The following is a 25,309-nucleotide window of genomic DNA, read 5'->3' as shown; positions in this document are numbered from 1 at the left end:
CTGCAGTCCCAGTCATTCGATTACGGCCAGCAATGCGTGTGACCCTCGGCAGGCCCCCTCCCCCGCCCCTGCCTCTTCCACAGTGAACTTCTCCACACTATATTGTCTCCGCTTCTCCAGCATGCAAGTAACCATTTTTTCATGCAGCCTCACGTTATTAAAAGCAGCTGAAACGGTCTCTTGCATGATTTGTGAAATGGGCGCGCTTCGCAATTCAGTTTGCACGCTTCGGAGAAGTTACAGTGCATGCGCACATCTTACAGGGATCACTGCTGGTGTCATCCTGGAACACACCCACCGTTTGCAGGCGACACAGTGGGGTGTCGCGACACAGTCTTACAATGGCGAAGCGGGATATTGCCAGGACATGGAAGGATGCTTCCCCGCCATCAGTTGGGGTCGGGAAGAGGGGTCTTGGTTTCTCTACGGGACTGGAGATACCCGTTATCAAGGCGAGGAGGTGCCCCCAGAAACACCTTAAGGTATGGAAGAGGTCAGAGGACTACCTGGACTGTATTTGGAGCCTGTACCCCCCTGCAATAACTATTGAGGGATTGGTGGGATGACAGGTTGATGAGAGACAGATTGCATTAGAACGACGCAATTATTTGATTTGGGTGGTTGGGAACTACATGCTTTTAACTACATGTTGGAGATAAGGCACTGCTGTTTATTGTTTGGGCTTTCGCTCAGATATTCTTTACTTCTAATGGTTTCATTTTGCTACTGTAAATGTTGACATCAATACTACTACTAGTACTGGGGCTGATTCGGCTGTCGACAATAAAACATTGTTGTGAAAAAAAAAAATAGGTCGATTGGTGTTGTAACCATTGCTTTGATTCAGTAGCTGCTCAGTAAAACATTCAGCAACCTCCCTCCCCCCAATTAAACCAACCCACATCGATACCATACACATTTGCTATTAACACAAACCAAATGGTTTGGCTTTCCAGATATCCAGAATAATTGATTTGGAAAAGTCTTCCTTTCCATGAACTGTAACCAAGTATTCTGGCACTCACATGGACCAGTAAGTTCCTAAAGCGAGGCTCAGATGATCAGATGAGTATACTGTAAGATTTTAGCATTATGAACAAAGGAAAGTTTACCCTGTACACTTTTCTGGAGCTATTAAGAGAGACTTACATGGAGGTTGACTGCCTTGCAATTTTTTTTGCTGTGTTCTTGACTAACGCTCAGGTCAGCAAATTAAAAACGACAATGCCACAGTTGGAGCTTTTCTTTGGTCAAACTTAATGTAAGAAGGGAGCAGGAGTACTGTAAATGAAATAGTGGGGGTGGGAGCAAAACGTGCATAGGCAAGCCAATAGGTATGGCTTTGACAAGCTTATGTGAGGGAGATATATATAAAATTATTTTTTTATTTATCTTCCAACTCGTTGATATGTGGAGTGCCGCAGGGCTCCCCCTTGAGCACTACACTCTTTAATATCTATGTTGCCCCGCTGGCTGGAATCGTGAGATCCTTTGGATTTGAGGTATTGTCCTATGTTGACGATACTCAAATCATGGTGTCCATTACTAACTGCATTAGTGAATCTGCTGCAAATTTTTAAAATTGCATGCAGGCAGTCTCTGCTTGGTTGGTGGAAAACTATCTTAAATTGAATGGGGGAAAAAACAGAGATCCTGATCTTTGGCAACCAACAAGATACCTGGTCTAATGGATGGTGGGCTGATGAGCAGTTGCCCTTCCCCTGTATCTCATGGGAAAAACCTGGGTGTTATCGTGGATACATCTTGTCTATGAACTTACAAAATTAGTAGACCTGTATCATCTGTTTTGGAATAATCAGGCTGCTTAGAAAAATCTCCCAGTTTCTCCCCTTCGCATCTCGAAAACAGGCAGTTATTGCCCTGGTAATCTCCAGACTTTTATTGTAATGCCCTTTATCTGGGCATGAATAAGGGTCTGGAGCGTCGCCTTCAGTTAGCGCAGAATGCAGCAGCAAGGCTGGGGATGGACTTAACCAACTACCAACCAGTCTCGGCCTCCCTCTTTTCACTGCACTGGATCGCAGAATTCTATTTAAGACTCTGTTTAACTCATAACGCCCATGATGGTCAAGGTCCGGATGCTAATAAAGCAATGTTTAGCCGCTTTGTCCCTAACAAGCAGCTTAGGTCTGCCAGCAAAAGTTTGCTGGTAGTCCCTAGGTACAAAAAGGTTAGATGGGGAGGTAGGGCCTTTTCCACCGCTGCTGCCAGGCTATGGGACTCTCTTCCTGATGGGTTATCGGGCCTTGTCTCTCATTCTCTTTTCCAATGCCTTGAAAACTTGGCTGTTTACACAATCTGTGATATGATCATCTTTATTTGCCTGTGCACTAGTCCTCTGTAGCGCCTTGATGCCCTTGGGCTAACTCTGCGCTGTGGGCAGGACAAATACAAGAAATGTGGGGGGGGGGGCTATCTATTTCAGGTGCAAGGGAAGTGAGATAGAAAATATAGCAATCCCATTAGATGGGATAATCCGCAGCATATTATATGTAGCGAATTGTTCACAATAAGTCTTCACTAACAGACAGCTAAAGCAGACTTTAAAAGAGACCTAACAGGATAAAGAATGGAGGAAAAAAGTACTGGCAAATTAAAGTTCTGGCCCACCAGCTATGGCACTGAAGAGCGTTCCAATCACGTGGCGGGCACATGCAATCAGACAAAAAGGCCTGACTCATTGCCCTATGCTGTAATGGACAATAGCAAAATGTGAATGGCCTGTGAAAATGATGAAAGGTGAAGGATGACGCAAGCCCCGCTCTGGGTTGTTTTTATTATTATAAGTTTTTAATTAGGTGAAAGCAATCTCAAGGTCATACCTGGAAACTACCCTGCACTGGATTCCCCCAAAATAAATGCACTTGTACTCTGGACATGCAAATTGGTAAAAAAATGAATGCAGACCTCCAACCACTTAAAAATAATGTAGGACAGTGGAAATACACACTTAGCCCATCAAGATCAGAAACCGCTAGGGAATATGCTAAAATTAACAGTGATTAAATACTAGGGACATTTAAATATTTATCCTCACGAGTATCGCTACAACTGATGCTATTCACGTTACTAACACGTCATGCCCAGTCTCAAAAAAACACCAATAATCAATGAATCCTTATGCTGCAATAAAAATTAATTGATCAAGACAGGAGGCAACAACCTGAGAAATCATTTTGCTCTGTGCATAATGGACATAAGTTGTATATTTCAATAATAGGTTACTTGCATACTGGAGTCATGTTGTAAGTCCAGTTATTAAGTAAGGTGAAGCAAGACACATTTGCACTCAAGCTAAGCAGACCACAGTTCAGGTTTATTTTAAAAGGTATTTGATTGTATTAACTATGTCGTCCGATTCTTGTTTACAGTGAGAAAATCCTGAGTGTTGGGAATAATGCTATGAATATAGGACAATCATTTGATGAATTAAAAAGGAGCGGTTTGGGGGGGGGGGGGGGGGGGGGGGGGGGGAGAAGTAGCCAAGCTCGACATCGTGATGGCCGCACGGTAACTCGGCTCCGCCGGCCTCCCTGCCCAAACTCATCTGTCCTGCCGCCCATCCTGCCCAAAAATGATCACATTTTGTAGATGAAGGTCTGCTGATACTTACCACCCGTCCTGGTGGCTCCGGCGCTCAGTGGGTCCGCAGCGGCGTCCTCCCAGGAAGTGCAGCCTCTGTGGAGTGTAGACCGGGGCCTTGCCTTCAGCGAGTAGCCGGCGAGACGGTGTCGGTGGCGGCCTCGGGTGGAGGATGGAGGCTGGCCGGAGGAGGCTGTTGTGCGAAAAAGCCGGAGGCAACTGAACGCGCCTGGGACTACCGTCCGGTGGTCCAGAGGTGAGGTGCGGCAAGTTGTGTGTGGGGGATGCCGTGTTGGTGGCTCCCCCCTTGTTGCCTTGCCCGGCCATTCCGACTTCCATCGCTCGGAGGTGGAGAGTGGCTCCAGCGGAGCGTTGACGCCGGCGGGTCCCCCTCTTTTGGTGGCCCTCATCTCTGCACCGAGGTTGCTGTTTGGATGCTTGAGCAAAATGGCGGCTGATGCCGTATGCTGTGGAACGCCCCGAGATGTCGATGCTGCACCTCTGTGCTGTGATGGGGCCTGCACTGGGGAGTGTGAACCCACGATTGGCGACATCCTACGAGCGCTGAAGATTTGGCAAGTGACCTTGGCCCGGGATTCTTGTGTGCGAGATAATGTGGTGACCGCCATTGCTCCCGGGCCGTCCCGCAGAGATGCGGATGGGCCCGAGGTGGATACTGTTTGTTTCCCGCACTTTGGCGGGGGTAGCGATGTCTTGGTTCGCATGCGGGAAGATTTGCTGGCGATCATTGACACTGATGTACATGACTGCCGTAAACAGCTTTTGCATTGCCTTCGGCGGAGGAGATCCCGTGGGTTGCTTCCATTGGCCGTTCAGCAGTTGCTCCATGGCCTTTCCTCTCCGCTTTGTTTTATGCCCGCCACCTTTCCATACATCGAGGCGATAGCTAAGAAAGGACTGGGGTGAGCCCGGTGTTTTCATCAGGAGGACTGCTGTTCGATGCACGGAGTTATGGACTGCCCCAAATTGAGATAATTTGTCGAATCCTTAATATGTATGGCTACCTGAAAACATGCCAGCTTCGTTTTGGGCTGCACTAAATTGTTTGTATGGGCGGGGGTTGGGGGCCGTGCGCCTTGTTACATGGTATCCTCCCCCCTGGCTTTCCTTTTTTCCTGTTTTCTTTCTCTACATTATCTTATTCTATATTTCGGGTTCATGTTTAGGGCGACAGACACGCTGCTGGGAGGGGTAGGCCATAGCCTTCTGCAGGGGTGCAGGGTGGGGCGGGTGGATGGGAGTCCATTAGATAGTTACTGGTTTCTATGGCTCTTTGGTGTCCTTTTCTTGGGTCTCCATGACTGTGCGTGATTCCCGCGGGATGAGGGGGGGGGGGGGGGGAGGGGGGGGAGAGGTTTGGGTATTCCTATACGATATGGTACTTTCAGGTTTTGCTTATCCTGACTTAGCCGCCCCGCCCCTAAGAATGTTTTCTGTCTGGTTTGTTGATCGCCATTATCGCCGTGGGGTGGGTACAGTAACGTGGAGTCCCCTTTTCTTCTTTTCTAATATTTTCGCTTTCTTTTACTCTCCGGGTCGGGCTGTATAGTGATTGCAACTTTCTCCGTCTCATTGATGATTTGATTATCATGAGAGTGATGATTTGCTTGTCTTTGGGCACATGACGTTGCGGGTGGACACTGACTGAAGAAGAATTGCAAGGGCATCTATGGCTTGAACGCTTTGGACTATTCTGATGACTGATCTATGGATTCCCTATTATAATGTTGTTGGTTCTGTCCCCGTCATGTGCACCAGGACGCTTATTATACAACCGATCCTTTATTCTTTAATATAAAATTAACCTTCTGTGATCCTTTACCGGGGGGGGTTACACTCAGTTAGCATTATGGACTCGCAGCATTGTGTAGTATTGCGTAACCACTCCGTACTTTTTATTGATATTGGTGCTTTCCAGTTTGTTCCGTGGCCGGCCTCTGGGTTGTAGGCCCGTATTTGTATGCCACCATCTACACAAATAAAGGTTTTCAAAAAAAATTTTTTTTAAAAGGGAGCGGTTTGCCCACAAGCAGACCAATGTCTAGTAGGCCCTGGATGCTTTGTGTACGATCTAGCGCCCATCCAGTGTCAAGGGGAAAGCACAACTCCCAACACATCCAAGGCATTAGATTTAGATATATATCCTTGATGGGAAACTGCCATGCTACGAATTACCCATTTCACAGCATGAAATGCAGCAGTGCGTCAGAGGAAAGGTCTGACCACAGTAGAACTACATTAACAATTTAAAGCACCATTGAGAGTCCTACCCACTGTTCTCGGAACGCCAATGGGGTAAAATAGTTCTATCTAATACTCAAAAATCCTTGATTAATTACATACAGCTTAAGAACTATGTTGAACTCTGCTTCATTTACTCATTATATCCTTTGCACACCTGTACCACACAGACGAGGCTACTGTTTATTTGAGTAAACTGACAAAATATGCGATTTCTCTGCTGTGAAACTGGTGACCTTGCAATTTTCCACAATTGCCTGTAATACTGATTTTTTCGCCTATAGATTTAGAGCCAGAAAGAAAGTTTTTTAGTTAACAGATGAAAGACCCAGAACATTCACTACACACCATTCTCACCGTGTAGTGCTGATGTCCTACAGTAATGCTATGAATTTGGTATGCTATAAAATTGCAGCATTCTTACAGGGATACTGTGGAAGTGTTAAGAAACAGAAGGCAAGATTCAGATAGTAAAATTAAGGATTGGTGAAGTATTGGTATTCCACTACAATGGACTGCTTACACCACGGTGCAATAATTACCTTTATTTTTGCCATCCTTTTCCTAGCAAACAGCTCTCTTCTTAATAAAGCCATGCTAATAAAGGTGAATCTTATATTAAGCCGCTTCAGATGCATGTGCAGCACATAGTTTACGGACCTATAAAACTGTGGTCATGTTCACTATGTAAGGCTTATTTACGATGTTTGGAACATTTTGCATTGAACTAAAATTAGAGAAAACAAATATACAAATGAATAGTGGATGGCCATATATTTCCTTCCTGTACGTTACCCGTTCATATGTTCATCCTGAAAAAAAATCTAAAATGGTGCATATTAATTTCACTTAATATACAATGAAATTCCAGTGCTTGATTTGTATACAGTTTTACTGGACTACTAAAAATGCTAAATGTTTGAACAGATACACTAAAAGTGAATGGGATATCATCTTTCTCAGGCTAAGGAAATGCGTAGGGACAGGAGACATGGCACTCCTTTGGGTAGGGGATTTTAACTGTACCATATGCACGAACAGTGATATCGGCATTTGCCCATTGAAGGGAAATGAGTTTGGTGATTCCTCCCGTTTCATTCATTGTGGTATAGGGAATAAAATGAATGAGGCGATTTATGAACTAGATTTGGGTTTTATAAATGAAATCTGCGCAATTAAGAAGGGTTTTGAGCCAACCTTTATCGGCAGGGGTGTCAATTCGGTAATTGATTTTTCACTCCTATCAAACCGTTACCGAGGGCTGGCCCTCTCCTGGGAGACATCAAAACTCGCTTTTGGGGGATCACTACCCAATCTCCATAGAGCTGCAAGTAAAGGGACCGACCGCAAGCGATAATAAAGAGTACCCCATACCCATTACTTTGGGAAAACTAAATGGGTATTCACTTAAGTGGGAAAAGGTGGATCCTGAAAAGTTCCTGATAAGCTTATTGCCCAGAGTTCTCGATCATGTTTTAATTTGCCTGAGTGATCTGGAACAACCAGAAAAATGTTAAGATTCTTTTTGCGAAACTACTAAAGAGATAAATAACCTGTTAACGAAGCCATCTAAAAAAAATCATAGTAAAAAAAAAAAGGGCTGGTTCAACAAGGAATGCTCTAAAGCGCATTCCCACCTTATAGCAGTTTTGCATGAAATTCCAAGATCCGTAGTCCATGTTAGAGAGGCGCGTAAACTGTACAGAACGGCATTAAACACCAGGAGGAAGGAATTAAAAAGAGATTTATGGGAAAAGCTACACCTAGCCTGCCAGAAAAACGACAACATCGCCTTCTGGAAGGCAGTAAGCGCCCCTTTTTAGGTCTCGGCTAAAAGACGCGCGTAAGCGCGTCTCCGCCGAGATCTTATGTCAGCGAGTAGCAGTCCCAGGAGACACTCCTGGCCGCGCGCAGGCGATTCTAAACTGGCACGCGCATTAGCACGAGCGCTGCGCGAGGCTTCCACACAACACACGCATACATAGAAACAGAAGCGCTCACGCACGCACACACACACACACACACACACACGCCCCCCCTCTCCCCTTTAACTTACTGCTCCGCACCGGCAGGGAGAGTTGACGCTGCGGCTCCTATCCCGGGACTCCCTCTTGGTCAAGGGAGCCCCGCAACACGCGTGCAACGTCCTGTTGTCGGCCCCGGGGGCTCTCCACGCTCGCAGGAGCCCCGGGCCGCTCCACGCATTTCCTCCGCCTGCCTCCTCTTCCGGTCCGGACGCGGCTCCGCCCCCGTCACAGGCGACCTTGCCTGACTTCCGGTGCGGCCGCGGCGGAATTCCGGGGGCAGTAAGTTATTGTATATTTGGCTTCTAAATGAAAGCGTGTCCATCTGCCACTGACATTTAAATTTACTAAAAATATGTGAATATGCCCTAAATCCAAATGTAAATTTAATTTAGCTAAAAACTATTATTATTTTAAGTGAAATTAATGTTTTCATGTAAATCAAAACCCATGCTGAACAGTTTGTTTCGGCATTACTGTTTGCATGTCATATTTTTATCTTTTTGAAGGAAATGTACTACTTTTGAGTAGAGAAGTAGTCTAAAGCGTGATTTAACACATGCTGCTCGAAATGTGAACTTGGCGTGGTACAGACAGCTTCAGTGTGTTTCCTTGTTTTCTCTGTTTTGACATTATGCACTAGTTCTAGCTGTGGAAGGAAGCTGTAGTGAGTGCAGAGTAGTGAGTGTGAGTAGTGAGTGTGAGTAGTGAGTGTGAGTAGTGAGTGCAGAGTAGTGAGTGCAGAGTAGTGAGTGCAGAGTAGTGAGTGCAGAGTAGTGAGTGCAGAGTAGTGAGTGCAGAGTAGTGAGTGCAGAGTAGTGAGTGTGAGTAGTGAGTGCAGAGTAGTGAGTGCAGAGTAGTGAGTGCAGAGTAGTGAGTGCAGAGTAGTGAGTGCAGAGTAGTGAGTGCAGAGTAGTGAGTGCAGAGTAGTGAGTGCAGAGTAGTGAGTGCAGAGTAGTGAGTGCAGAGTAGTGAGTGCAGAGTGCAGAGTAGTGAGTGCAGAGTGCAGAGTAGTGAGTGCAGAGTGCAGAGTAGTGAGTGCAGAGTAGTGAGTGCAGAGTAGTGAGTGCAGAGTAGTGAGTGCAGAGTAGTGAGTGCAGAGTAGTGAGTGCAGAGTAGTGAGTGCAGAGTAGTGAGTGCAGAGTAGTGAGTGCAGAGTAGTGAGTGCAGAGTAGTGAGTAGTGAGTAGTGAGTGCAGAGTAGTGAGTAGTGAGTGCAGAGTAGTGAGTAGTGAGTGCAGAGTAGTGAGTAGTGAGTGCAGAGTAGTGAGTAGTGAGTGCAGAGTAGTGAGTGCAGAGTAGTGAGTGCAGAGTAGTGAGTGCAGAGTAGTGAGTGCAGAGTAGTGAGTGCAGAGTAGTGAGTGCAGAGTAGTGAGTGCAGAGTAGTGAGTGCAGAGTAGTGAGTAGTGAGTGCAGAGTGCAGAGTAGTGAGTAGTGAGTGCAGAGTAGTGAGTAGTGAGTGCAGAGTAGTGAGTAGTGAGTGCAGAGTAGTGAGTGCAGAGTAGTGAGTGCAGAGTAGTGAGTGCAGAGTAGTGAGTGCAGAGTAGTGAGTGCAGAGTAGTGAGTGCAGAGTAGTGAGTGCAGAGTAGTGAGTGCAGAGTAGTGAGTGCAGAGTAGTGAGTAGTGAGTGCAGAGTAGTGAGTGCAGAGTGCAGAGTAGTGAGTGCAGAGTGCAGAGTAGTGAGTGCAGAGTGCAGAGTAGTGAGTGCAGAGTGCAGAGTAGTGAGTGCAGAGTGCAGAGTAGTGAGTGCAGAGTAGTGAGTGCAGAGTGCAGAGTAGTGAGTGCAGAGTGCAGAGTAGTGAGTGCAGAGTGCAGAGTAGTGAGTGCAGAGTAGTGAGTGCAGAGTGCAGAGTAGTGAGTGCAGAGTAGTGAGTGCAGAGTAGTGAGTGCAGAGTAGTGAGTAGTGAGTGCAGAGTAGTGAGTAGTGAGTAGTGAGTGCAGAGTAGTGAGTGCAGAGTAGTGAGTGCAGAGTAGTGAGTGCAGAGTAGTGAGTGCAGAGTAGTGAGTGCAGAGTAGTGAGTGCAGAGTAGTGAGTGCAGAGTAGTGAGTGCAGAGTAGTGAGTGCAGAGTAGTGAGTGCAGAGTAGTGAGTAGTGAGTGCAGAGTAGTGAGTGCAGAGTAGTGAGTAGTGAGTGGTGAGTAGTGAGTGCAGAGTAGTGAGTGCAGAGTAGTGAGTGCAGAGTAGTGAGTGCAGAGTAGTGAGTGCAGAGTAGTGAGTGCAGAGTAGTGAGTGCAGAGTAGTGAGTGCAGAGTAGTGAGTGCAGAGTAGTGAGTGCAGAGTAGTGAGTGCAGAGTAGTGAGTGCAGAGTAGTGAGTGCAGAGTAGTGAGTGCAGAGTGCAGAGTAGTGAGTGCAGAGTAGTGAGTGCAGAGTGCAGAGTAGTGAGTGCAGAGTGCAGAGTAGTGAGTGCAGAGTGCAGAGTAGTGAGTGGTGAGTGCAGAGTAGTGAGTGCAGAGTAGTGAGTGCAGAGTAGTGAGTGCAGAGTAGTGAGTGCAGAGTAGTGAGTGCAGAGTAGTGAGTGCAGAGTAGTGAGTGCAGAGTAGTGAGTGCAGAGTAGTGAGTGCAGAGTAGTGAGTGCAGAGTAGTGAGTGCAGAGTAGTGAGTGCAGAGTAGTGAGTGCAGAGTGCAGAGTAGTGAGTGCAGAGTGCAGAGTAGTGAGTGCAGAGTGCAGAGTAGTGAGTGCAGAGTGCAGAGTAGTGAGTGCAGAGTGCAGAGTAGTGAGTGCAGAGTGCAGAGTAGTGAGTGCAGAGTAGTGAGTGCAGAGTGCAGAGTAGTGAGTGCAGAGTGCAGAGTAGTGAGTGCAGAGTGCAGAGTAGTGAGTGCAGAGTGCAGAGTAGTGAGTGCAGAGTGCAGAGTAGTGAGTGCAGAGTGCAGAGTAGTGAGTGCAGAGTAGTGAGTGCAGAGTGCAGAGTAGTGAGTGCAGAGTAGTGAGTGCAGAGTAGTGAGTGCAGAGTAGTGAGTAGTGAGTGCAGAGTAGTGAGTGCAGAGTAGTGAGTAGTGAGTGCAGAGTAGTGAGTGCAGAGTAGTGAGTGCAGAGTAGTGAGTGCAGAGTAGTGAGTGCAGAGTAGTGAGTGCAGAGTAGTGAGTGCAGAGTAGTGAGTGCAGAGTAGTGAGTGCAGAGTAGTGAGTGCAGAGTAGTGAGTGCAGAGTAGTGAGTGCAGAGTAGTGAGTGCAGAGTAGTGAGTGCAGAGTAGTGAGTAGTGAGTGCAGAGTAGTGAGTGCAGAGTAGTGAGTGCAGAGTAGTGAGTGCAGAGTAGTGAGTGCAGAGTAGTGAGTGCAGAGTAGTGAGTGCAGAGTAGTGAGTGCAGAGTAGTGAGTGCAGAGTAGTGAGTGCAGAGTAGTGAGTGCAGAGTAGTGAGTGCAGAGTGCAGAGTAGTGAGTGCAGAGTGCAGAGTAGTGAGTGCAGAGTAGTGAGTGCAGAGTAGTGAGTGCAGAGTAGTGAGTGCAGAGTAGTGAGTGCAGAGTAGTGAGTGCAGAGTAGTGAGTGCAGAGTAGTGAGTGCAGAGTAGTGAGTGCAGAGTAGTGAGTGCAGAGTAGTGAGTGCAGAGTAGTGAGTGCAGAGTAGTGAGTGCAGAGTAGTGAGTGCAGAGTAGTGAGTGCAGAGTAGTGAGTGCAGAGTAGTGAGTGCAGAGTAGTGAGTGCAGAGTAGTGAGTGCAGAGTAGTGAGTGCAGAGTAGTGAGTGCAGAGTAGTGAGTGCAGAGTAGTGAGTGCAGAGTAGTGAGTGCAGAGTAGTGAGTGCAGAGTAGTGAGTGCAGAGTAGTGAGTGCAGAGTAGTGAGTGCAGAGTAGTGAGTAGTGAGTGCAGAGTAGTGAGTAGTGAGTGCAGAGTAGTGAGTAGTGAGTGCAGAGTAGTGAGTAGTGAGTGCAGAGTAGTGAGTAGTGAGTGCAGAGTAGTGCGTGCAGAGTAGTGCGTGCAGAGTAGTGCGTGCAGAGTAGTGCGTGCAGAGTGCAGAGTAGTGCGTGCAGAGTGCAGAGTAGTGCGTGCAGAGTGCAGAGTAGTGCGTGCAGAGTGCAGAGTAGTGCGTGCAGAGTGCAGAGTAGTGCGTGCAGAGTGCAGAGTAGTGCGTGCAGAGTAGTGAGTGCAGAGTGCAGAGTAGTGAGTGCAGAGTGCAGAGAGTAGTGAGTGCAGAGTGCAGAGTAGTGAGTGCAGAGTGCAGAGAGTAGTGAGTGCAGAGTGCAGAGTAGTGAGTGCAGAGTGCAGAGAGTAGTGAGTGCAGAGTGCAGAGTAGTGAGTGCAGAGTAGTGAGTGCAGAGTAGTGAGTGCAGAGTAGTGAGTGCAGAGTAGTGAGTGCAGAGTAGTGAGTGCAGAGTAGTGAGTGCAGAGTAGTGAGTGCAGAGTAGTGAGTGCAGAGTAGTGAGTGCAGAGTAGTGAGTAGTGAGTGCAGAGTAGTGAGTAGTGAGTGCAGAGTAGTGAGTGCAGAGTAGTGTGTGCAGAGTAGTGAGTGCAGAGTGGTGAGTGCAGAGTAGTGAGTGCAGAGTAGTGAGTGCAGAGTAGTGAGTGCAGAGTGCAGAGTAGTGAGTGCAGAGTGCAGAGTAGTGAGTGCAGAGTGCAGAGTAGTGAGTGCAGAGTGCAGAGTAGTGAGTGCAGAGTGCAGAGTAGTGAGTGCAGAGTGCAGAGTAGTGAGTGCAGAGTAGTGAGTGCAGAGTGCAGAGTAGTGAGTGCAGAGTAGTGAGTGCAGAGTAGTGAGTAGTGAGTGCAGAGTAGTGAGTAGTGAGTAGTGAGTGCAGAGTAGTGAGTGCAGAGTAGTGAGTGCAGAGTAGTGAGTGCAGAGTAGTGAGTGCAGAGTAGTGAGTGCAGAGTAGCGAGTGCAGAGTAGCGAGTGCAGAGTAGCGAGTGCAGAGTAGCGAGTGCAGAGTAGCGAGTGCAGAGTAGCGAGTGCAGAGTAGTGAGTGCAGAGTAGTGAGTAGTGAGTGCAGAGTAGTGAGTAGTGAGTGCAGAGTAGTGAGTAGTGAGTGCAGAGTAGTGAGTAGTGAGTGCAGAGTAGTGAGTAGTGAGTGCAGAGTAGTGAGTAGTGAGTGCAGAGTAGTGAGTGCAGAGTAGTGAGTGCAGAGTAGTGAGTGCAGAGTAGTGAGTGCAGAGTAGTGAGTGCAGAGTAGTGAGTGCAGAGTAGTGAGTGCAGAGTAGTGAGTGCAGAGTAGTGAGTGCAGAGTGCAGAGTAGTGAGTGCAGAGTGCAGAGTAGTGAGTGCAGAGTAGTGAGTGCAGAGTGCAGAGTAGTGAGTGCAGAGTGCAGAGTAGTGAGTGCAGAGTGCAGAGTAGTGAGTGCAGAGTGCAGAGTAGTGAGTGCAGAGTGCAGAGTAGTGAGTGCAGAGTGCAGAGTAGTGAGTGCAGAGTGCAGAGTAGTGAGTGCAGAGTGCAGAGTAGTGAGTGCAGAGTGCAGAGTAGTGAGTGCAGAGTAGTGAGTGCAGAGTAGTGAGTGCAGAGTAGTGCGTGCAGAGTAGTGCGTGCAGAGTAGTGCGTGCAGAGTAGTGCGTGCAGAGTAGTGCGTGCAGAGTAGTGCGTGCAGAGTAGTGCGTGCAGAGTAGTGCGTGCAGAGTAGTGCGTGCAGAGTAGTGCGTGCAGAGTGCAGAGTAGTGCGTGCAGAGTGCAGAGTAGTGCGTGCAGAGTGCAGAGTAGTGCGTGCAGAGTAGTGCGTGCAGAGTGCAGAGTAGTGCGTGCAGAGTGCAGAGTAGTGCGTGCAGAGTGCAGAGTAGTGCGTGCAGAGTGCAGAGTAGTGCGTGCAGAGTGCAGAGTAGTGCGTGCAGAGTGCAGAGTAGTGCGTGCAGAGTGCAGAGTAGTGCGTGCAGAGTGCAGAGTAGTGCGTGCAGAGTAGTGAGTGCAGAGTGCAGAGTAGTGCGTGCAGAGTGCAGAGTAGTGCGTGCAGAGTAGTGAGTGCAGAGTAGTGAGTGCAGAGTAGTGAGTGCAGAGTAGTGAGTGCAGAGTAGTGAGTGCAGAGTAGTGAGTGCAGAGTAGTGAGTGCAGAGTAGTGAGTGCAGAGTAGTGAGTGCAGAGTAGTGAGTGCAGAGTAGTGAGTGCAGAGTAGGGAGTGCAGAGTAGGGAGTGCAGAGTAGGGAGTGCAGAGTAGTGAGTGCAGAGTAGTGAGTGCAGAGTAGTGAGTGCAGAGTAGCGAGTGCAGAGTAGTGAGTGCAGAGTAGTGAGTAGTGAGTGCAGAGTAGTGAGTGCAGAGTGCAGAGTAGTGAGTGCAGAGTGCAGAGTAGTGAGTGCAGAGTGCAGAGTAGTGAGTGCAGAGTGCAGAGTAGTGAGTGCAGAGTGCAGAGTAGTGAGTGCAGAGTGCAGAGTAGTGAGTGCAGAGTGCAGAGTAGTGAGTGCAGAGTAGTGAGTGCAGAGTAGTGAGTGCAGAGTAGTGAGTGCAGAGTAGTGAGTGCAGAGTAGTGAGTGCAGAGTAGTGAGTGCAGAGTAGTGAGTGCAGAGTAGTGAGTGCAGAGTAGTGAGTGCAGAGTAGTGAGTGCAGAGTAGTGAGTGCAGAGTAGTGAGTGCAGAGTAGTGCGTGCAGAGTAGTGCGTGCAGAGTAGTGCGTGCAGAGTAGTGCGTGCAGAGTAGTGCGTGCAGAGTAGTGCGTGCAGAGTGCAGAGTAGTGCGTGCAGAGTGCAGAGTAGTGCGTGCAGAGTGCAGAGTAGTGCGTGCAGAGTGCAGAGTAGTGCGTGCAGAGTAGTGAGTGCAGAGTAGTGAGTGCAGAGTGCAGAGTAGTGAGTGCAGAGTAGTGAGTGCAGAGTAGTGAGTGCAGAGTAGTGAGTGCAGAGTAGTGAGTGCAGAGTAGTGAGTGCAGAGTAGTGAGTGCAGAGTAGTGAGTGCAGAGTAGTGAGTAGTGAGTGCAGAGTAGTGAGTGCAGAGTGCAGAGTAGTGAGTGCAGAGTGCAGAGTAGTGAGTGCAGAGTGCAGAGTAGTGAGTGCAGAGTGCAGAGTAGTGAGTGCAGAGTAGTGAGTGCAGAGTAGTGAGTGCAGAGTAGTGAGTAGTGAGTGCAGAGTAGTGAGTAGTGAGTGCAGAGTGCAGAGTAGTGAGTGCAGAGTGCAGAGTAGTGAGTGCAGAGTGCAGAGTAGTGAGTGCAGAGTTTTGAGTGCAGAGTAGTGAGTGCATAGTAGTGAGTGCATAGTAGTGAGTGCATAGTAGTGAGTGCAGAGTAGTGAGTGCAGAGTAGTGAGTAGTGAGTGCAGAGTAGTGAGTAGTGAGTGCAGAGTAGTGAGTGCAGAGTAGTGAGTGCAGAGTGCAGAGTAGTGCGTGCAGAGTAGTGAGTGCAGAGTGCAGAGTAGTGAGTGCAGAGTAGTGAGTGCAGAGTAGTGAGTGCAGAGTAGTGAGTGCAGAGTAGTGAGTGCAGAGTAGTGAGTAGTGAGTGCAGAGTAGTGAGTAGTGAGTGCAGAGTAGTGTGTGCAGAGTAGTGAGTGCAGAGTGGTGAGTGCAGAGTAGTGAGTGCAGAGTAGTGAGTGCAGAGTAGTGAGTGCAGAGTAGTGAGTAGTGAGTGCAGAGTAGTGAGTAGTGAGTGCAGAGTAGTGAGTAGTGAGTGCAGAGTAGTGAGTGCAGAGTGCAGAGTAGTGAGTGCAGAGTGCAGAGTAGTGAGTGCAGAGTGCAGAGTAGTGAGTGCAGAGTGCAGAGTAGTGAGTGCAGAGTGCAGAGTAGTGAGTGCAGAGTGCAGAGTAGTGAGTGCAGAGTGCAGAGTAGTGAGTGCAGAGTAGTGAGTGCAGAGTAGTGAGTGCAGAGTAGTGAGTGCAGAGTAGTGAGTGCAGAGTAGTGAGTGCAGAGTAGTGAGTGCAGAGTAGTGAGTGCAGAGTAGTGAGTGCAGAGTAGTGAGTGCAGAGTAGTGAGTGCAGAGTAGTGAGTGCAGAGTAGTGAGTGCAGAGTAGTGAGTGCAGAGTAGTGAGTGCAGAGCAGTGAGTGTGCAGAGCAGTGAGTGTGCAGAGCAGTGAGTGCAGGTGCAGAGTGGTGTGTATTGGCAATGTAAATGACAATGCCATTTATTTATGATTTAAAGAAAAAAAAAGAAATGTCATGAGCAATGCCAATTGCTCTACCTTTAATGATTCCGAGACCATTGCATTGCAAATGCTTGTTTTAAAAATAGTGACAATAACACAATAGATATTGTAGTGCCGGGGGAGGTGTGGGTTGAACACTTTACGCACCTGTATAATAACCCCAATCAAAGTGGTTGTATAGGCCTAAACTCTACTAAGGAGCTCCCGGCTCAGTTCCCGCTGGGAATTATCTTTGATTATAGAGAAGTTACAAAGGCCATAACCGATAGCGCATCGGGTAAGGCACCCGGACCCGATGGGGTCCCCATTGATATATACAAAAGCAGGATAAAACTCTGGGCTCCCCTTTTAACAAACGTTGTAAATAGCATCAACATTGTGGGTTTCATACCCACATGGCCTGAGGCAATCGTGGTCACAATTTTCAAAAAGGGCAATAGAAATGATCCTGCCTGCTACCGTCCAATTTCACTTCTGGGCGCAATGATGAAGGTAGCAGGCAGGATCACTCAAAATAGGCCTCAAGTTTAGTCAGAAGAAAATAATACCATAACCCCCCTGCAATATGGCTTCCGTCAAGGGAAGGGTACTATAGAGCAGAGCTTAAATCTTGCCCTCCTCGTTGCCAAATATACAGTGGCAAAACATGAAAGTTTATATATAACATTCGTCGATTTGACCTCTGCCTTCGATTGTGTAGACCATACCAACTCTGGGACACATTAAAATCCTTAGGCATAGAGAACAGAATTATTGTTTTTATTAGGGAACTATATAGAAATGCAGGGGCTAGAGTCAGATATGGCAAAGAAGGCCAATGTTCTGATAAGTTTCCCATCAATAGAGGTGTGCGGCAAGGGTGCATTCTTGCACCCTTCCTTTTCATACTGTACATAAACACAGTGGTGGAACATAAGTTTCAGTTTGACTATCCAACAGTGGGAGCGACCTCCTTACCAATCCTCTTATATGCGGATTATGTCGCCATACTATCACGAACCCCATTCGGCATGCAGAGGGCGGTGGTGGAATTCTCAAACTATATGGACACTCGTGGGTTAACTATTAACGTAACAAAGACTTACTCCATGAGGTCTGGTCCTTTAAGGAAAATCCCCAAGTCAATTTTCTTACACCAAAAAATCCTCAACACCGCTACTTTTTGTTATCTAGGTATAAATTTCGATAACAAAGAAAAACTGGACGAAGGCGGTCCATGCCAGAAACTTGGCCTTTAGCAGAGCAACCGGAGCCTTAATTAATTTCTCGAGGAAGCTCGGCAGTCGCCCTGCCAAAGAACTTTTACAAATTTATAAGGCTAGATGTCTTTCCACTGGCACATATGGCGCGGGAATTTGGGGCTTTACAAATACTAAGCAGATACAATTGACTGAAAATAACTTTTTACGATATCTGCTTGCTACCCCAAAATCATTATCCATCGTTTTTACACATAATGAATTGGGACTCCCCTTTGTAGAGGACACGATCAAAGCCAGCCCCCTCCTTTTGTGGCACAAAATCTGGACTACACCGGAAACTTCATTAAACAGGGGCACTGTCTTAGACTGCTTAAACCTAGCGGGGGCACGTAAGATCAAATGGCAGAACTAAGGGAGACAAATGTACATAAATATTGGCCATGAGGAATTTTTTAATGACCCTCTGTCCCTGGAAGTCATTTCTAAGCGCTCTCTGAAAAAACTCATAATGGATCACCTGGCCATCCAAAGGTGGTCGAGAGAGAAAGGAAAATTCATCAACAACTCAATAGGCCTATTTATCCAACCAGCAGAAATGAAATTATACCCAACTATGGAGAGTAGTCCGTATTCAAGAATGCTACTGACAAGGTTTCGAGCCGACACATTCTTCCGCCTGATAACTTTTCCTAAATGCAATGACTGGGGAAAACAACTGGAATAATGTCCCTGTGATGGAGTTTCGAAACAATCAAACATTCATTCTACCCTGTTCTGTCTTTTTTACCTGGTCCCTAGGAAACAGTTTCTAAAACCTATACTTATAAAATGGGGTATCAGAGGATCCCACGATGCCTATCATAAACTTAAACAACTAGAGACTGCTTTTGAGATAAAGGCTGTGGCATCCTATCGAAAGACCATCATAACCCATAGAAAGCTGATGTAAAGCCCGTTGAAAGAAGAAAAAACATTTTTTTTTTTTTTTTTTTTTTTTTTTTTACTAACTGCTTCCTCATTTCTCAAATGAACTGGTGAAAGGACACAGATGATATTTTAACTATTGTATTACTGAATTTTAAAAAAAGGTTTTTATTCGATATGTAATTCTTTGTGCTTTTATGATTCTGTTCTCAAAATCGAATAAAGCTATTTTGAATTTGAATTTACACTAAAAGTGTTTTTCAAACGCAGGCCGTTCAAATACACTCTTAAGTTTGTGGACCATAGGAAAACAACATTTAAGTATCACCCAAACGGTATGGCGTACTCAACAAGTTTATGGAAGGTGAACCTCTGGACTAAGACAAACAACCATTACTGTACGACACGGTCTTCTGCTAACAAATAGCGTCACACTACTCTTTGGACGTTGGATCTCCCTCACTACCCCCTTTTCCTTTCCTCCCGCCTCCATTTTAATCGACTGCTCACTGTTGATCCATCCAAATGTATAGAAATCCTTAATAGATGATTTCCCCATCATAGTTATAACTTCTTTTCTGCTCATCTTTACATATCTGCCATGTTCATTTACTAGTTATACTGTGAATTGAATGCTTCCACGACAAGGTTTATTCAACGTGCATCTATTTTCACTCAGGACGTTCCTATTTATTTTTGGACTTAAGTGAACTCGAATTTTCCGACCACCTATCATAACCCTCTTTGGTTTGTGTACCTATCTTTGTATTGCTTCTTGCTGCTTTTCATCTATATATGAATTAAACAATTATCTAATTTAAAAAGAAAAATAACTCTACAAAGACAAAATCATCATCTCATATCTGATATGCATTCATGTAGGTTCTAAACCTGGGGATGCACACGGCCTACTGAGGGGGGCCTTAACTGTTTAAACATTAAATAATTTCTACAGTGTAGGAAGGTGGAATCTGACTGCATGGTTGCCCCCACTTTTTTCCTGGTGTCTTGATGGTTTTTGACTTAGTTTTACTAGGATCCTGCTATTCGGGGCCCCAGCCTATCTGCTTTCCTCTCTAAATGTATTCCATGTACTTTAGCTACACTCCAGTTTGGTTACTGAGGTACACTTGTGTGTCCCTAGTATATGGTACACTAGGTACTAAGGGCATAGGTACCCCAGAGGCCTACCAGGGGCTGTGGCATGTATTATGCCAGCCCTGGGAAGCCTTTCAAAATGGCAGCACAGGACTGCTACTGTAACCTGGGTAAGGTGGTGCATGCACCCCTTACTAAGATATAGGTTACCTAGATCTACCTTAAATCACTGACACATAAGCCCATCAGTTACTCCTATGGAAGATCTTATCAATCCTGAAGGAAGAGTGCTTGGTTTTGTGGGAGAGGGTGACCATGCATGAGCTGGACCCATCTGCAGCTTTCGGAGCCTATTCTCGGAGGCTGTTCTGTGATGCAGCCAGACCATACACTCTTAAGTGCATTATAACCTTGCGGTAAATGCTAACTTTGGAATGGCTGCATGTAAAAATGCTGTGTTTGGTGTCAAACACTTTGAATCGTATCCCCCCACCATTCCTGGCAGCGGGGGTTGAATGCCACCCTTCTAGAGGGAGAGACATGTACAACTGGTCTGCCCGGTAATAGTTTAAACGAGCCCCAGCATCACAAAATGGATGCTGCAGCCACAGACACGAGTCTGGCCTCCTGCTGCTGACCGAAACTCCAGCAGGGTTAAAGTCGGATTACTGGCTCAATGTGTGAACAGATCTCACCTGGTTATTCAGTCGGATTAAGTCGTTATAATGCAGCCACAGGGTCCGAGTCCGATCTGTTCACGCATTGAGCCAGTAATCTGACTTTACCCCGTATGCATTTTGCAGTACTCGAAGTGCAATTCCCTTCTAGATTTCGCATTAACCGCCACCTTCACCCCGTGTTACAGATCGCTCGAAATATTGCGGCTGTTATTTTATACAAGGATTGCCCCCGATACCAGAGGGCTGTATGATTTGCATATACCGGACCAACGGTGAAGTTTGTAGAGGAACTCACTCGTTTCAAGCACCTCGGTGAGTCATAACAAAGTGCTATCCCTAATCGGTTTATTTTACACCCCATGAGCAACTAATGTTTTGAATTGTCCGGACTATAGCATACCTTATCTCATGCCTACCTTAAACCTAACTTAACAGAATTACAGAATCTAGGAACCGGATGGCCCAAATCAAAGGGTGACATTTCTGAAAACTTTCAAGGTCCCGATCCATGAAGGGCCTTTAGGTGAGTGCAGCAATAATCATAGTGCTCACGCTATTTTAATTGATTTTAATTCACTTATTAATTTCACGCAAATCCCGTCCTGATAGCATATCTCTTTGACCAACAGGCGCGAATTCACTACCCCGTCCTGAAGAAGACCCGCCCCAGACCCATAATCAAGGTGTCCAAGGGTCGAAACGTCGACGATAACTACTGGACCAGTTTAAGATATTCAGTTACCAAGGCCAAGTGAAGTGGCGTACTGAATATATTACAATTGACAATACGGAAACTGGCCTCAAAAGTTCTTTCTTTCCCCCCCCCCTCTCAATCACTCACTTTTATAAAATTCACCTTCTCACTTATGCACTATATGTCACAATGCACGCACTGTTTCTATATGCGCCGTTTGTAACAAAGTAATTTTTGATTCAATGATTAATCTACATGTGTTATAAACAGTGTTCATGAATGAAAATAATTCATTGATTAAAAAGATAATTTCACTCTGTCCTTTTTTGTTTGGGATTTGCTGTTTCACTAGGCTTTCATTAGATGATTGACCAAAGTAATTGATAATCTATCAAAAATAACCTTAGAAAGATGTACAGGTTTTTTTGAATGATTATTTTAGGCACCCGACAGAACAATTGTATACAATAAACTACTTTGCCCAGGTTCTGAAGGATACTGGGTTACCCCGTAGCGGTTTACAACTTCTCACATACAGCATAATATTGTAAGGACACATAAAAAGCAAACTATAAAAACAAACATTTTAAACGATTGATAAATGTGAAGGGCTTCGAAATCGAAGACTAAATATTAAATTGCTATCCTAAGCTCAATTCGTGGGAGCTGCACAAGTACAGAATCTAGTATGGATGAGCGGTAGCTGCCAATGTAGTGCTGTCAAGCTCCGAAAAAAAAATATCCCCTATGTATTAGGTGCAGAAACTCCAAAGTGGTATGCTAGAATCTAACATTACTTGCTTTTAGAAATTAAACCAAATTTTGAAAAGCTCCAACATTCCCATTAAAATTAAACGTCAGATTTTTGTTTGTGTTTTAAACAAAATATTTTGTAATTTTTGTAATGTGTTATCCTATACTTGTTTCTGTATTATTCTGAAGTTCAGATCATAGGGATCGCTAGTGATTCAGTAGGAAATCTGCGGAAGTGAAGTGGTTAATAACGGCTGTAATAATGGATGGTAAAAAACGAACGGCGCAAAAACCCTGCCTAGGCCCATGATTTTGGTTACCACTTCAGAAAAGAACCCTAACAGATCTAACAGAATTACACACAGCAGATGAAATCTTTGTGATGTCAGATGATAAATCCGGGATTAAACAACGTGCAATCCATCAACACAGACTCTCTGAAATATATGTATTGAAAGAATTATACTAAGTAAAAAGTTAGAACGCAAATTGCTATGTCATCACCACAGACTTGATCGAGCTTATGCTACAACTGTACCATTATTAAATCAAAAGAGATTTGCTATGGTTACCTTTAGCTGACTATCCAGATGTATCCCTTAAATAATTTTTAGATTATTCCCTTTCTCTTCATGTTATTTGAAACTTGTAGACATTAAATTTGCATTCTAAGTTGAATTCCTTTCCTTTCCTCCCCCCTCTTTTTCTCCTTTCTTTACTTCTTCCCCTCCCTTCCCTCCCCTTACCAAAAATCCCATAAAAGCTTCGTTTATGAGTACAGCTATTTATCCCTCTTCTGGGGCTCGCATGTAATTCATTGAGGTTGTGTCAGCCATTTCATATTTCTCCAGTACCAATTAATTTTGTACTGATGTGTTACTTTGCATACTTTTATTCAATAAAGCTTTCTAAACTTTAAAAAAAAGTTATAACGCAAAACAGTGGGAGAACATAGCTACAGCTAGTCAAAATACAATAGATGGAATTTTTCATGCAAACAAGGGCGTGTTCCAAATACACAGTTCAAGTAACCTAATGAACACAAAACGTGCCACTTTAGGAGACAGAGCAATCATTAGAGAAAGTGGAAGATATTTAAGGAAACGTTCCTTGTTCATACTGCTAAGAAATTATTTCCCCGTGAACAAAGGTCAACCCGTGTAATGGTGATGCAGGACATGGCCTTACCCAAAGCAGGGGCGGAAGTTCTCTTGGTACCTCTGGCTGGCAGTGAAGCGGGAGCTGGAAGACTTGGTCTTGCAGATGCAGCATCCAGACAGGCTCCTGTACATCTTGGATTTGTGAAAGCCAAACATGACTATGGGTCCTCCTCCAGCCTATGAGAAACAGCCAATACCAGGTAAGTGAGGATCAATCAGGGGATCCAACCTCATTTTACCATAATTTTAGTCACACAATTACCAATGTCCCACCGGGTCTTGTTAAATATTAAATAAAGCCAAAGTATACAAAATGAGAGCCAACCCTCGCAAATGGAATAAGATCTGGCAACCATGGAACAGTTATAGGGGGGGGGGGTCTGTGCGAACCTCTTCCTGAAGAAGATATAGATAGTTCAGGGGACGAGGAGGGGATGGATGACTGATGCACGGGGAGGTCGTCGAGAGGAGTCAGGAGGAGGACTGGGATACGTACACATCTGAGTTACTGTAGGAATTGGGGACAAGAGGGGATAGGATAGACGCCCGGGAATCCCAACCAGCGTGATGTAGTGAACATGTTGATGCAAGTAAATATCTAATCGTACTGAGTCTAAAGTTTTGTTAAGATATATATATATATAAAAGTAAGACGATACATATTAATTACACATCATACAAATGCCGTATGTAAATGGTCGATAAATGCTGCCGGACCGGAAGGTTGTCGGCTGAAGAGCTGTGTAACAATGAAGGTGTACTCTTATGTGAAAGACAGCAGACCTCCGGGTTGAAAAAACTGCAATGTATTTTTGGCAACTGCAAATAAAGTCTTACACCAAAAAATAAATAAAGCCAAAGCATACGAACATGAAGTCCTCAACGAAGCAGCATTTCATAAGTCAGAACTCATTACTGCTTTTAAAAGGCGAACAACTAAGCTCAAAGTTTTTGTCCACACCCAGTGTGTGCTGATTAAAGGGTTAAGCTTCCTAGAAGAGTTCTCAAGTAGTGGGTGATCAATGCTTAAAATGTAAGAAAAGCTGGTTGTATGTATACGGTTACCCCCACCCCCTGACAACAGCACACTGTTAATTAAAACATTTTCCACATGCAGGTGGGGCGGAGGTGGGTTCAATGCCCTGCATAAGCATCAACAGGTTACTTTAAGGACCTATTAAGAGAAAATAAACATGCACATGACAACACTGACATAAAAACATTCCAAGAGGTAAACTAATAGCGAGACAGGTCTGAATACTGGGAAACGAACGGGAGGGAGTGCAAAATTCCCTCATGCAAATTCATATACCTCTCAACGGTATTATGTTAAATGTGGAGGTAGATATAGTTCCCATTTACCCAGTGGCTGTGATGGTAACCCTTTAGAATGCACGGATACAAGTTGCGGAAAGGAAGCACAAACAACGAACCGCATGGTGCTCACCTGACAAAGAAGGAACCCTACAACCACGAGCACCTCATCTAGTTTACACCATGTTGGGCCAAATTCGCGCAAGACCCCCTCAAAGTGATGCGAAACTGGTTCCTCTAACAAAGTAGATTTTTTTTAAAGCGTAAAGTGTGGGCGATGCCACGGAAATCAGAGGTTTTTTTTTTTTAAACAATCGATGTACCTAACGCCCCCCTACATTTGTCGTGTCCAATGTATTTTTGTGAGAAGTTGGAAAATGTCCGTTGTCTGCAGTATTGTGGGTTCTGTAAGAGCCCTGTCCAGGTCCCAACTATGTTCTAAGACCACACAAGGGGGACAGTGACAGACAGGCAGCAACGAGTAACCGCAGCCGTAAAAGAACAACAAAACAAGTCCCAGCGGACTGACCATGTGAAACAGAAAGCTTTTAAAAGGAGTATAAAATTGTCATATCGGGATAAAGCATTCTCAGATATAGGTCTTGTTTGTCTCCCGTCTGCACATATTTATTGTGCAAAGACAAAAGCGTGGTACTGCGTGAAATGACCGCGCTGGCAGGGAGGGCGATGTGTTTGTTGCTCCACACACGCCCACCCGTCTTCCCTTGCAGAGGAGTCAGTCCACAACCACAGCGGCACCAGACAACCCAGAACTGACCACAACAGATTGCAGCGGCTGACCGCTGCAAGAGCCACAAGGCACCAACAGTCACCCAACGCATGCAGGATCAAAGACAATATTTGCTGCTCGCTAAGGAATCGAAGCCCCTGTGATTTTTTTTGAACGACGATGGTAAAAGTCTTCAAAAGCGGCAGGATTAAGTTACCACACAGTTGGCAGTTCAGGGATACCCCGTGCAACCGTCTATCGGTGGAAGGTGCACCCACCTGCCGTGGGCACAAGAGTTTTCCCAGCTTTGTGCACGTCCCATTGTTGTACCTCTGTCCTCTCCACGCGTCCGACGCGTACTCACAAAACAAATCCCCCGCCTGCAACTTTGAAATCCGTCAGCGCTCCCGACGCATTGCCCTCTCCAGCACCAAGAGCGAAACTTCGCTGCTGGACACTAAAACACGAACGGAATGGTTTAAAACAGGTTACTACTCACCCAAATGGATAACTTTCGCAGGGAAACGCTTCTATCTCTCGTGCACGTAGTCGCGCATGGGCCAGCGGTTACTCCCCCTCGCAGCTGCTCTTTAGCATAAATTAGCATACGCATCGTGCTTATTTGCATAGACAGTCTGCCCGCGCCGCCATGTTAGAATCCGAATCTGTAGTGAGTACGGAGCATTAGAGGAAAACCCTAAGAAGCGACGCAACATCGTGTGACGTATGCCAATCACGTTCTTGTTAGCTGCGTGCTTAGTGCTCTTACTGTGTACGAGAGGGAACAATAATGCTTTAGATCACTTTCTAGTAGAAACAGTAACCTAACCATGCGACGTGCATCTTACGTTCAAGTTCGGTGGCTCGAGTTACAGTTACTTTAACGAGAGAATCAGGCAGGA

The 25,309-nt window shown here is 45.9% G+C and overlaps 1 protein-coding gene across 2 annotated transcripts in view; it reads right to left on the bottom strand.

Annotated features, from left to right (window-relative positions):
• The window catches only part of SINHCAF (SIN3-HDAC complex associated factor), a 78,073-nt gene extending 53,058 nt beyond the window's left edge, over positions 1–25,015 (bottom strand). Inside the window, exons 1-2 of one of the 2 annotated variants that reach the window (XM_086955978.1) lie at positions 24,907–25,015; positions 22,392–22,540 (exon numbers count right to left, since the gene is read on the bottom strand). In XM_086955978.1, the coding sequence (XP_086812104.1) occupies positions 22,392–22,540; positions 24,907–25,014 (257 nt within the window). In that variant the 5' untranslated portion in view covers position 25,015. Of the gene's footprint in view, positions 1–22,391; positions 22,541–24,685; positions 24,721–24,906 lie in introns of those variants that run through there. The other variant, XM_086955979.1, reaches the window with a different exon arrangement.
• Positions 25,016–25,309: the final 294 nt, after the last annotated feature.

Source organism: Lissotriton vulgaris, chromosome 2_1 (assembly GCF_964263255.1).
Source record: "Lissotriton vulgaris chromosome 2_1, aLisVul1.2, whole genome shotgun sequence".
Classification (NCBI taxonomy): domain Eukaryota; kingdom Metazoa; phylum Chordata; class Amphibia; order Caudata; family Salamandridae; genus Lissotriton; species Lissotriton vulgaris.
Note: the sequence above shows the minus strand (reverse complement) of the source record. Positions and strands in the feature narration are given on the sequence as shown.